The sequence below is a fragment of the Clinocottus analis genome, unplaced genomic scaffold (genome assembly GCF_023055335.1).
Source record: "Clinocottus analis isolate CAN_PGR_092001 unplaced genomic scaffold, fCliAna1.0.p SCAF_13, whole genome shotgun sequence".
Lineage (NCBI taxonomy): Eukaryota > Metazoa > Chordata > Actinopteri > Perciformes > Cottidae > Clinocottus > Clinocottus analis.
In genome coordinates this window covers 18,542,501-18,554,620 of record NW_027175854.1, presented here as the reverse complement: position 1 = coordinate 18,554,620, position 12,120 = coordinate 18,542,501, and the positions used below count along the sequence as shown (strand labels likewise).

The 12,120-nt window shown below is 48.4% G+C and overlaps 1 protein-coding gene across 1 annotated transcript in view; it reads left to right on the top strand.

Moving 5' to 3' along the window:
• Positions 1 to 12,120, top strand: part of col27a1a (collagen, type XXVII, alpha 1a) — a 66,349-nt gene that overhangs the window by 18,237 nt on the left and 35,992 nt on the right. The window contains exons 5-7 of the mRNA XM_068574519.1: positions 4,478 to 4,531; positions 6,487 to 6,540; positions 6,710 to 6,763. Of these exons, the coding sequence (XP_068430620.1) occupies positions 4,478 to 4,531; positions 6,487 to 6,540; positions 6,710 to 6,763 (162 nt within the window). The remainder of the gene's footprint in view (positions 1 to 4,477; positions 4,532 to 6,486; positions 6,541 to 6,709; positions 6,764 to 12,120) is intronic.

Sequence of the window (12,120 nt, the reverse complement as noted above, 5' to 3'; positions counted from 1 at the left end):
TGTCTGTCTGAGTCTGAGAAACGTTAAGTCCCTGTGATCCCTCACCACTGCAGATGCATAAGGAGCTCTTTGTCTGGCTCTAATTAAAGCTATTTAAGCCCTCGCAGCACCTCCCATCCCGGCTCGTAGCAGTTCCACAACATCAGGCCCACTTAGCCGGATTCCTAATGATCCAAATCCAATTTACCTGTAATACAACTGTTGTTGGGCTGAAAAGTCCAAACACAGAGCTGCGTGAACTTGCTGGAGTATTATATGAGTATTATATAAGTATGACTGTGTAGTGGAACTATTTTAGTTTGACAGCAGCAGCTTTTATGAAAATATGTGCGATATTTAACTGGAGGGTCTGAAGGAGAGTGTCTCCTGGACAGGTTTTGACTAACGGTTCAGACTGCAGCTTGTTGTTAGTGGAGCTCCTCATGACCTCATTCATCAGCAGTACGTATCACCTCCTTTTGATTTACATCCCGGCGGCTTAGACGTGGCCTTTGTCAACCGCAGAAAACCAGCTGTTGAGCTGCCTGCGGCGTTGTCAGTGGAAGTGGTTGGTTTGCAATGTGCAAACAATGAAAACAAGCCCGTTCACTAAAGAAGCACTTGTAAAGGCCGTTGCTTTTGATGCCACTTTAACAGAGGTCGCTTGCAAACTCGCCGCCAGTGTCTGCCTCTGACCTCACAGTCATTTTGTTTAACGCTCACACAGGAGTGTGTACATGCTACAGCACTAATCCCACGCCGGTGCGACGCAGACATATGTGGCCGTGTTTATGAGCTGCCTATATAAAGAGTGAGACAGATTATGGAGCTGTCCTGTAAACAAAAGCATTTATCAAGTTTAATTGCTGCTGCCATGTGTGAGTGCAAACACCGAGCTATACACACACGCACACACACAAACACACACACACACATACTTACGCACTTGCGAGGTTGCACTTATAAACATGACTCCCCTCTTGGTGAGATGAGACTACTATAAATTAACTCAAAATCTGAATTTACGCTGCAGAAAAGCTGCAGACTGCTAAAAGCTGCTAAAAATTGCTAAAAGCTACAGACCGCTAAAAGCTGCTAAAAGCTACTAAAAGCTGCTAAAAGCTACAGACTGATAAAAGCTGCTAAAAGCTGCTAAAAGCTGCAGACTGATAAAAGCTGCTAAAAGCTGCTAAAAGCTGCTAAAAGCTGATAAAAGCTACAGACTGATAAAAGCTGCTAAAAGCTGCTAAAAGCTGCTAAAAGCTGCAGACTGATAAAAGCTGCATGATTCGATCATAAGCGTCATCTCTTTTTATGTCAGAAAATAAATTCCAGCCGGGTGTTTGCTGAGGAGACAGCGCTCCCAGTGCTTTTTTCCCCAATGACCTTCCGTAGCATTGGATTACTGAAAGTCTGCGTGATGACACACAGAGCACCATTGAGCCCACCGAGCTACCGCCCATGAACCTTGACCTCTGATCCCACACATGTGAGTGTGAGACGCCGTCTCCAAAGCAACCGCCGTCAGTAAAGAAGCCTTCGCTCGGTGGCCATGAATAGCCGGGCCGAGCCCTTCCCGAGTCTGTTTGCAGGTGTGCAGCGGCGACGCTGGTACGAGGGTGTGAGGGGAAACGTGCGGTGGACGCATGAAGATGGCTGAGCGTATTCGTCTGGAGCCGCCGGGTCAAAAGGGTCTTTGTCTGACGGAAAAAAAAAGAAAGTCGGCCATCTTTCCTCATGCTTCCCCCCAGCTCGCTTCACCTGCAAGGGAAGCTAATTCACATCCCAGATGGACTTTTCATATAGAAAGCTGGAAAACTATTGAGAACTAAATGAGAGGAGTTTTCTTCTTAAGGCGGGCGACAGCTTTCAGGGTCTTTATAATTCCCAAAGTGAAGTGTTTATATGGATCTCTCCTCACTGTAATAACAGTATAATGAGTCACAGCCTTCCTTTATGCACATTTTTAATACGAGATGTTAAACGTTTGGCATGAAGTCAGCTCTTTAGCTTTCCGTCGTAATTTTAAAACTTGTCATGGCCATCATGAGCTTATTGTTGAAAATGCCTAAATGATACTTAGGACTACTTATTAGTTCCCTTTTCATATGTATTTAGCTTTTAATAATGTTGGCTTTTGAAGCAAATTAATTCATATGGTTGGCTTTTCACCAGCTCAGCTTCATAAGTTCACCTTTCTCCCTGTGATTTTATTCAGACCCGAGCTGCACATCCTGCAGATGGAAGAGCTATCGCAACTTACACCAACAGAGAAACACTTTCCTCGGAGGCAAAATTGTGTGTGTGTGTGTGTGTGTGTGTGTGTGTCTGGGATCTTTAATGTAGAAGACGTCCAGTGGTTTTATGCTCTTGCTCTAATGTTAGTTTATCAGACGTTGCCCCTTCGGCTGTCATTTGGCACAGCATCATACAGAATCTCTTTCATCTTTAATACGCTGGCTGCATATACATCTTTACGAGCCTGTGTTGAATGTCAGACGGTGTTTACGGCGTTTCCCATCAAAAGGCCTTCCCTGAAACGTTCTGTGTGTAATCTCTGGAATAACAAGTGCATATACAATATGTCTTTTAAGTTGCACACATGGCGTTGATATAGACTTCTGTAAACCTAAGCACAGATATTTATACACCTCGGAGCGGGCGGCTCGCATGTGACCATAACGTGAAACATTAGGAGCTATCATTTCTTTAGATTTTGACCATTTTGTCTCAGTTTAGAACCGTAATGAATCGCACAGAGCTGCAGAGTTCTGACCACAGGAGCCGCAGCGACGCCCTGTGTCGCCGCTCACAGGCCGGTGGTTTTCCATTTGATGGCCCTCGGCCTGCAAAGCGCCACGCCCCGGTCTTCTCTAATTAGGCACCTGTTGTGCGAGAGAGGGACACGACATGGAGCCCAGAGCCCAGAGCCGAGCGCCGGTGCCAGCCGGTGCCTTCCAGTGCACGGCCCAGGCTGCGGGAAGCCACAGGCTTCATTTTGAAGCATGTAATTGAAACATGTCTAGTTTGGTGCAGTTTATTTAGGGCACGCACAGCCTGCCTTCACACTATCTGGACACGCTGACTCTCGAGGGAACGTCAGCTGGATAGAAACCGGACGTGAAAGGAAGGAAGAGAGAGTTTGAGGAAAGTCGGGAGCATCTTGAATATTACGTTTGTTCTCAGTGTGGACACGGTGAGTGTTCGGTGTTAGATAACGACACCTTACGGCCAAAAGTCCTGTTGGTTCCTGTCTCACCTGAATCAGACACGACCGTCATCAAAGCGCCCTTTGAAAAGAGGAGCAGCTCCAGAAAAAAGCATTTATGTTCTTATGTTGTCACGTCTGCTCCCGACCAGCGTGTCTGTTCTTCAACTTCACTCAAAAGGCTTTTTGTTGAGCTGCATAAACCAGCCTGAACCCCACAGGACTCTTCTTCTTTTCTCTGCTGGATAATGAAGAGCTGCTTGTCTGGATGTCACCCTATATATATATATATATATATATATATATATATATATATATATATATATATATATATATATACATATATATATATATATATATATACATATATATATATATATATATATATATATATATATATATTTATATATATATTGATGCTGCAGACCAGATCCTTCCTCATTTACTTTCACTCACCTCAGTGAAACTTGCTGACCCGGCTCTTGAAGCAGTTGTGACTCTTTTTTCCGCCCTCTCTGGCCGGCTCGACCTTTGACCTTGTCGGGGGCCCGAGGGTGCCCCACCACGTGGAGGGCAGCCGCGAGGTCAGAGATCCACGGAAAGAAGGTCACTCAGAGGAAGAGAATTCAGACGGTCGGACAGACGGAGCGACGAGCGCTTTCTCTTCATCCGGCGGCTGCAGACTCAAACCAGAGAAACATCGGTGTGGATTTATTCTCCGGCTTCCAGCGGCTTTCTGCTAACCCGTCCCGTGGGGGGCAGCTGGACGGGTCGAGATGGTTCGCGTTACCAATGTGCTGCTACTGTGGAGCCGGCTTTGTTTGCCTTCAGACACAGTTGTGTTCATTTCCTCAGCGACGGCCAACGCGTGCAGAAACGCACACCGGCCAAGGAATTCAAAATGTTATGATACGAGATGATCTGCATTACTCATTAAGAAGCCTGGCCAATGTGTGTGTGTGTGTGTGTGTGTGTGTGTGTGTGTGTGTGGATGGGGGGTTGTGCATTGTGGAGGCAACAGGGGGGCAGGGAAACCACATCCATATGGTGAAGCCGCTCCACAGAGCCCCATTTTCCATCAGCTCCCCCCAACAACAACCCCAAATACCTCACCACCCAACACACACACGCACAGCTGATGTAAAGGAAAATACGTTAAAGCGGCGTAAAGCTGAGCTTCTCCAGACCGACTCTGGTCTCACAGTAGCAAAGCCACAGTCTGCATCAGCTTCATCCCAATATGATGATTGATTAGGATCTCCATAACGTTTCATTATGTGTTCCCCGCAGGGCGCCGCTGGTCCTCATGGAAACCCCGGCCGAGCTGGTCCACCCGGGCTCAAGGTATCTAACATCCCTCTCGGTCTCACTAATGATCACAAGTCAGCCTTCCTCTGGTTCTCAGGAGCTCGCAGACACATTGATTTTTCCATCGCATGCGTCTGTACCTCTTGGACTAATGCAATAAGAGGTTTGTGAGGCTCTGCTCCCTCCGAGGGGAACGGCAACCCCTCGAGGATGTGCTAGCTTCTCAGCTCCTCTCCATCAGCTGGAATCCATAATGGAGAGTCTTAATGGAGAATCGAGGCCATCTAAGTTCACGACAGTACAGTTTGAGACTCTACAACCACGACTGTGTCACTTTAACACGTGTTGCAGAGGTGAAAGTCCTCCATATTCAAAGGTCGTGGAGGTTGTTCAGCTTCCAGGAGGTCAGCTTGATTTAAGTCCCAAGTCGTCTCCAGTGTCTGGGACTGTTTACGCATCGGCGTGCCTCTTCTGGGCCGATGCAACCCGAGCAGAGCGAGGCGGGCAGCTGGACCCCCGCGGTGCAGAAGTGATTTATCAGAGCTCCGGGGGGAAGATGTTACGAGTAGGAAAGTGAGAACTCCAAATAAATCTGTCTAATTTTAAGGCGAGAGCAGCAGATGACCCTGCCCCGCACCGACTCTCAGCATCCCTGGTCTGATTGTCTGGGCCGACGTCCGCTGCAGCAAACAGCCTTGACCTCCTCGCTGTGTGCGCCGGGTACACAGCGAGGAGCGCTACCTGCATGCAAAGCGTTTATGACAACGCCTCGCATAGATGACCACTGTTTGCAGCGGCGCCGACCTCCCCTGTCAGCCGGAGGGAGTGTGTTTGTCCTCGTCTCCCTGATGTCGTTCAGACCGGTCCTTGTTGCATTCTTCACTTTTTACAGCCTTCTTCTCACCATCAGCTGCTCCTCTCATAAGCTGCAGTCACTAGCCGTTTCCGTCTTCATGCTAAGCTAAGCTGCTAGCTGTAGCTTTGTGTTTATCATACAGAAAGGAGAGCTGTATCTATGTCCTCCTCGAGGTCTGTTGGATTATTTCCCCAAATTCCAAACTCTTCCTCTGAGATTTGACAACGTCCAACACTAACAGGGCTCAAATAAAAAGTAGTTATCTGGCTCGGTCCCAAACTAAATTACCAAGATTAACTTACCAGCACCTCTAAACCTCACTAATTAACACGTTATATCTTTGGTTGTCGAATTCATGCAACAAAAACTCAGTTTGTGGTCTCGTGTCGGGTTTTGTGACTTTTCCTTGGCAGCGAGCAGAACGCCTGCAGGCTCGATGAAGCCACCTGGCCGACAACGTCATTAGAGAGCTTTACTGCGCTTTGCAAGTTGAGTTTGTGTTAGTGTGTAACACAACATTGAATCTCTTCTTTAAGATGCACGTAAAGAGAAACGATAAAGTGATGTTAGTGAAACAAACAGGCCGCTCATGGAGGGAAGCAGCAGCAGAAAGAGTCCTGTAGATAAATACTTCAACCGTGCCGTCGTGATTGAAGCGTGCATTCTGGTGCCGAGCAGACTTCTCCTACCTGGCAGGTGTGTTGAGAGAAAGACTCCCGAGTGTTTGATGTCTCTCTCTTTCATGGTCGATGAATGAAACAGGGCTGTAAATAGCAGGGGTCCATGCACTCAGCACTCAGGCTAATTTCCGATGCGAAGCTTTGATGTGCTGAGGTTATTGTTACCTGCTGACAATGAGGCTCGCTGTGTGAGGCGGCACACACTGCCACTAAGGAAAGCATCCGTAACGACTTTATCAGTCCTGATAACTCAATCCTGCTGCTGTGCATCATCCTTTTATCTCCGCTGGGATTTACAGAGCCGAGCTTTTGTCAGCTGATCCCTTTTCTCCCAAATGAAAGGTGTAGGCCAGAGAGGCTCTTTTGTTTCTACGCCTCCTTGTGCTTTCGGGGACAGAGGTACATTTTGTTGATTTCCACCAACACAAAGTCCTTTCTTCTGTGTTTCTCCTCAGGGGAGAAAAGGAGACCCTGGCATGTCACCTGGGCCAGCACCTAAAGGAGAGAAGGTACTGTGTGTCCTCTTTCCTCACCCGCCAGCTCCTTGTGAGCCGCTGACTGCTCATTGCTGCCGCTCTGTGTTGCTGCTCATTGCTGCTGCTCATTGCTGCCGCTCATTGCTGCCGCTCATTGCTGCTGCTCATTGCTGCCGCTCATTGCTGCCGCTCTGTGTTGCAGGGCGACTCGGGGATCCTGGGCCCGGCGGGACTGACAGGCCAAGAGGGTCGGAAGGTAAGATCAGACGATACGCCCGGGTCATGACACAGTTATTGAACAGTTATCATCCGCACTGCAGACAGCGAACCTGACGGGTTCGGGGAAGCCCTGGAAGTGAAGTGAGCATGAGTCACCGTCACCACTTCATAACCCGTTGAGTTGTGTCTGTTGGGATGTTTTCATGCGTCTCTGTTTGCGTGTGTTTGTGTGTTTAAAGCCACTCATTTCTGCAAAGATCTCTCTCTCTCTCTAACCTCCTTAATTCTCTCCATTTCTCTTCCTCCCATTTCTTGCCTCTGCGTTGCATCCAGCACAGACGGGGTTTAATGTTGGCGGGCTGGATGGCATGAGGGATGACGGGAGGGGCTTTGTCATCAGGAGATGAGGACAGGATCATGCACTCAAACACAAAATCACAGCGTCTCAGATGTTACTCAAGTCGTAACTGGAGGGAAGAGAAAGTGGGACAGAGGGAAAGTTTGAGTTGTGCATGTGTCCGTGTTGCTGGTTGTGTGCATGCATTGCTGCATGTGTGTGTGTGTGTGTGTGTGTGTGTGTGTGTGTGTGTGCACATAAAACACACATCAATCAGCTACAATGCAGCAGTGTTAAAGTCATGAGTAAAAGGTTTAAATATAGTTTAAAGTATTGATTTACATTTAAAATATACCTGAAACAGTTGAGAAGTTTGAGCAATTTGATTTGACTGACTTCAACAACTTTATAACAAAACCATCCATGTATGTATTAATAGTTAATATCGTTAAATAACTGAATTAAAATCCGTGTGTGAACCAGTTTATCAGACACAAACTGTCTCGGTGCTCCTCGGGTCTAGAAGTAAAATAACCTGTTTCACTTCTTCTGAAACAATCAGAGGTGAACAAACGTCTCCTGGTGGCCGAAGAAGATCTCATAGACGACGATCACACCGTCAACGGGACTTGAACCTAAAGCAGAAGAAGGACCTGAGTGATGGAGCCAAGCAGGTCCATTGTTCACGTTTCAGCAGCGTGAAGCAAATTCACTGACTGCAACATGTGGCTTCTGTTAGTCGGCTTTCCTCCGTGCGTCTGTGTCCAGTTGCATGTCTCTGTCTTTTCCACACACACACACACACACACACACACACACACACACACACACACACACACACACACACACACACACAGAATGGAAAATGTAAAGCTGGTGGAAAACATTCGCACACTTCTTTCAAGTGAAGCGAGTGTTGGCGTGCGCCTGACGGCCCGTCAGGAAGCTGGACGGTGACGGAGCTGCAGGTGAGAGTGTGTGTTCACACACTCTCACCTGCAAATCACTGTTCAGCCTACGAGCAACATCACCTGAAACTGGCGCCGCCCTGTTTGAACTCAGGCGATGCTCATCAAAGTGTCTTCACGACACCCAGAGTGCATTGCAGCTGCGCACCAGAACGACATCACGCCCTCATGTCGGGGAGTTGTTGCTATGACATCGTCATCAACACGCCGTCTGACATCATCACAGTGTGCCTCAGGTTTGATGATGATGATGATGATGAACCACAATGGACCACAGACTCGGTGACGCTGGAGGGAACTTGTTCAGAGTGATCTTCCTCCCCGTCCACCAGACTCAGGCTCCATCCTGGTGGTCGTCTCACAGGCTTCGTTTTGTTCTGGTTCTGGTCGGCTCAGGTGGAAAGTCGAGGCGTGGCACGAGACGCCGCCTGCTGCCAGGCCGACGGAGCAGCGATGACTTTAATTACAATTACATGTCAGTGAGCGGCCACCATGAAACACCGCGTGTTCTTCCTCTTCATCGTGTTTCTTCTCGCTCGCTTGGCTCGCTGCTGTGACGCTGTGGTTTAGGAAAACCAGACAACAGCAGCTTTTTCTCTGTTCTGCTTCGTATTTTCTCCCCCCACCTTCGCTGTCTCTCTCTCTCTCACACACACACACACACACACACACACACACACACACACACACACACACACGCTGGCTCTTTAGCAGCCTCAGCTTGACACTTCAACCGGGAATTCTGGAATTTGGCTGCTGGTTTTCCATGGAAACCGTTAATGGAGAAAGCAGCGCCGCTTTGAACGTGCGATGGCAGAGTGTGAGTTTTACGCCGGCCAGACGAGCCGAGCATGTTCCGCTCTGTACAGCGTTTGTTCTTCCACGCAGACTCTGAATGGCTTCCCCGTATGGCGAGCCGGGTCACCGGGAGGCGACGCACACGCGGCCAAAACCCCAACGACGACCTCATCGCGAGGCTCACGGCCTCCATCCTGCTACAGGATCTGCTCACTGTTTGTCTGTTCATGTGGAACTGCGTCTGTCTCTCACACGACGTCTTCTTCCTCTTCAAGGACAGACTCTCGGTGCTCAACAGGCGCTTTGATTCACGGCTTTGGACTTGGGAGAGATATCCATCTTCTCTTCTCGCACATTTAAACAACTTGAATTTGCAATATAGGTTTTGTAAAATATCCATCACAGCGGGTCGATTGTCACCGTCATCGTCACATATTTGATGTTAGCTATATGACAAATATGGATTAGGTCAAAGTTGCAAGTAGAAAAGAAGTCGTGTTGCCCAGAAAGGTAAAAGGTTAACGAGTCAATATGCTGCTGCGTGGTCATATAATCCATAAACGCTCTGCAGCTCCAGCTCGACAGTCTGGGAACAAATGGCTGTCTTGAGACACATTATGTTGAGCTCTTTGTTTATAAGAAGTGCACACACGCCCCCATGTGCTTTTCACATATGTGCCAGGATCTCAGGGTCAATACTTCAGCCTCTTTGCACACAGCCAGACGTTTGTGTTGGTAAATGATTTAAACCTCATCGTGGATCGTTCCAGTTGCTAATTAGGATTTTCTACCAATAATGTTCCTTTAAAAGTAAACCCAAACCATAGTTCTCTGAATGACAACGTCCTAAAAACACAAAGCGTAATGATCTATCATAATCTCCCTAATGGGGCTGGACGGAGTATTAATCATATTAGTTTCCCTCTTTTATGAAGGACAGTTTATTGTCTGACATCAATCTGTCTGAAGCTCACAAAGAGAGAACCAAACTCTCCATCGAGCTCTGTTGAAACCATCAAATCCTCCGGCTCATCCTCCTCATGATGGGACAAGTCGACCATCAGATTTGTGTTTCACGAGAAGAACAACACAACATGTGTCTGTCTTCCTCCGTGCTCTCAGAGTCATTAAAGATGCTGCATGCGAGCAGACATGCTGCTGCAATGCGCTTCCTGCGGGAGAAGAGATGAGGATCTGCATCCGCCGGTAAGATTTCAACCAAACGGTCCGGTTCGGTTCATGACGTTGTGTAAGAGTCTCCGCCCACCAGACAGCCACATGGCGGGGCTACGGTTGTTTTGCAGCACATGCAGCGCATGCAGCACATACAGCACATGCAGCACATGCAGCTCATGCAGCTCATGCAGCACATGCAGCACATGCAGCACATGCAGCACATGCAGCACATGCAGAACACGCAGCACATGCAGCACACGCAGCACACGCAGCACATGCAGCTCATGCAGCACACGCAGCACATGCAGCACACGCAGCACATGCAGCGCATGCATAGAGCCAGACGATCGCTCCGAGCGCTCGTCTGGCAGAAGGGAATTATAGAGAGAGATGAAAGCAGAGATTAATGAGGTGAGATGTGGAGGTCTGCTTCCAGGCCGCTGCCCGGTGAGGCCGACCACGGAGGACACACATCCATCATTCCTGGTGTTAACAGACTGGAGGCTTTGGCTCATTTGAAAACACACACAGTTAAGTGTGTGTAGAGCAGCTGGTATCGAGTCAGAGGAGCGACTTCTGAAATGTTTCTACCGTCTTTATTCCTGCACAAGCGCTCTCGAGGTTCCCTGAGGCGCTCCTCGGCTCAGTGGGGTACCATGGGGGTTGCAAAGTGTTCGGGGTGCTACCGCGCAGCAAATGAAACACATTCTGCTGCGTTTATCTGATTGAACCCACATGCTTGTTAAGCAAGTGGCACTAAACACAGACGGGCGTGGGAAACGGCCGCGCTCATTAGCGAGCTCATAATGACTGAGATAAGGATCTGAGATGGTCTGGCCGGAGCTGGGAGGGTACGGCTAATACCCCCGTGTGTGTGTGTGTGTGTGTGTGTGTGTGTGTGTGTGTGTGTGTGTGTGTGTGTGTGTGTGTGCGCTCTTGTGGACCTCACAGCACAGCTTGGGAACATAAGCCGCTACACATGTTTGTACTATAAGTAAGCCGTGTAATAATACGTTGTACATGCAACATTATGTGTGTGTGTGTGTGTGTGTGTGTGTGTGTGTGTGTGTGTTTGTGTTTCTCTTCCTGTCTTTGCTCACGTGCACATGTCATATCATGTATGAGGCGAATGGAAACACATGGACATTAAGATTCAGACGCATGTGGGCGAGTGAGACACAGATTCATCACAACAGACCAACATCCAGTGGAGATGTGTTCTGTGTGTGTGTGTGTGTGTGTGTGTGTGTGTGTGTGTGTGTGTGTGTAAAACACGTCCATGTTCCTGCTCACGTTCCAGCAGCGAGTCGCTTCTCTGTTTGTCAGTCGTGTGTTTTCTCCTCCTGCTGGTGTCGTGATGATGATGCAGAGAAAATGGAATATTATGAATAGAATATTACGGCTGAACAACTTAGGAAGTACAAGTCTGTAGAAGATGATAGTATTTTAACACTAATTAGAAAATTGCAGCTGGCTCTTTTGCAATTTTGATAAATTGTTGATTCATTTTCCAGACCTGTGTTGCACATTTCTAAGTAATAAGAGTCGACATCGCTGTCTTTTCTTGTTTTCACTGTGATGCAGGTTCTAACTGCATGTTGACTCAGTTGCTGGACACATTGCAGCATTAAATGTGCGGTGTATCGCTGACAGCAGCAGTTTACCTTCCTGGCATGAGGCCGTCAGCGTGATCGTGCAACACAGCGAGAGGAGCCGCTGCGAGCTCGTCCCTCACATGTCAGGCTGAAGGATGGTTTACAGGAACTCAGGAGCTTTGGCTTCGTCCTCTGACGCTGTGGTTTAGGAAAACGGGACAGCGGGAGACTTTCCTTTCTCTCCCCTTCTGTTTTTATTTAGCTTTTCCCTTCTCTCCTGTCCTCTCTCTCTCTCTCGCTCTATCAAACTGCGGTCTGGAAACTCTTGTTTTCCCTCTTTCGAGTGAGTTTTCCTGCGCTCTTTGTTGGGGGTCCGTGTTGCTGGAGTCAGCAGAGCTGCTGTGCAGCACTACATCACTAGATCTGTCCTCTGCGGCCGCAGGAGGGGCTGCTATCGGACTCCAACAGGAAGGCATTTATATCCTCGCCGTGCCGTGATCCAATATGTCTCTGAGCCCGG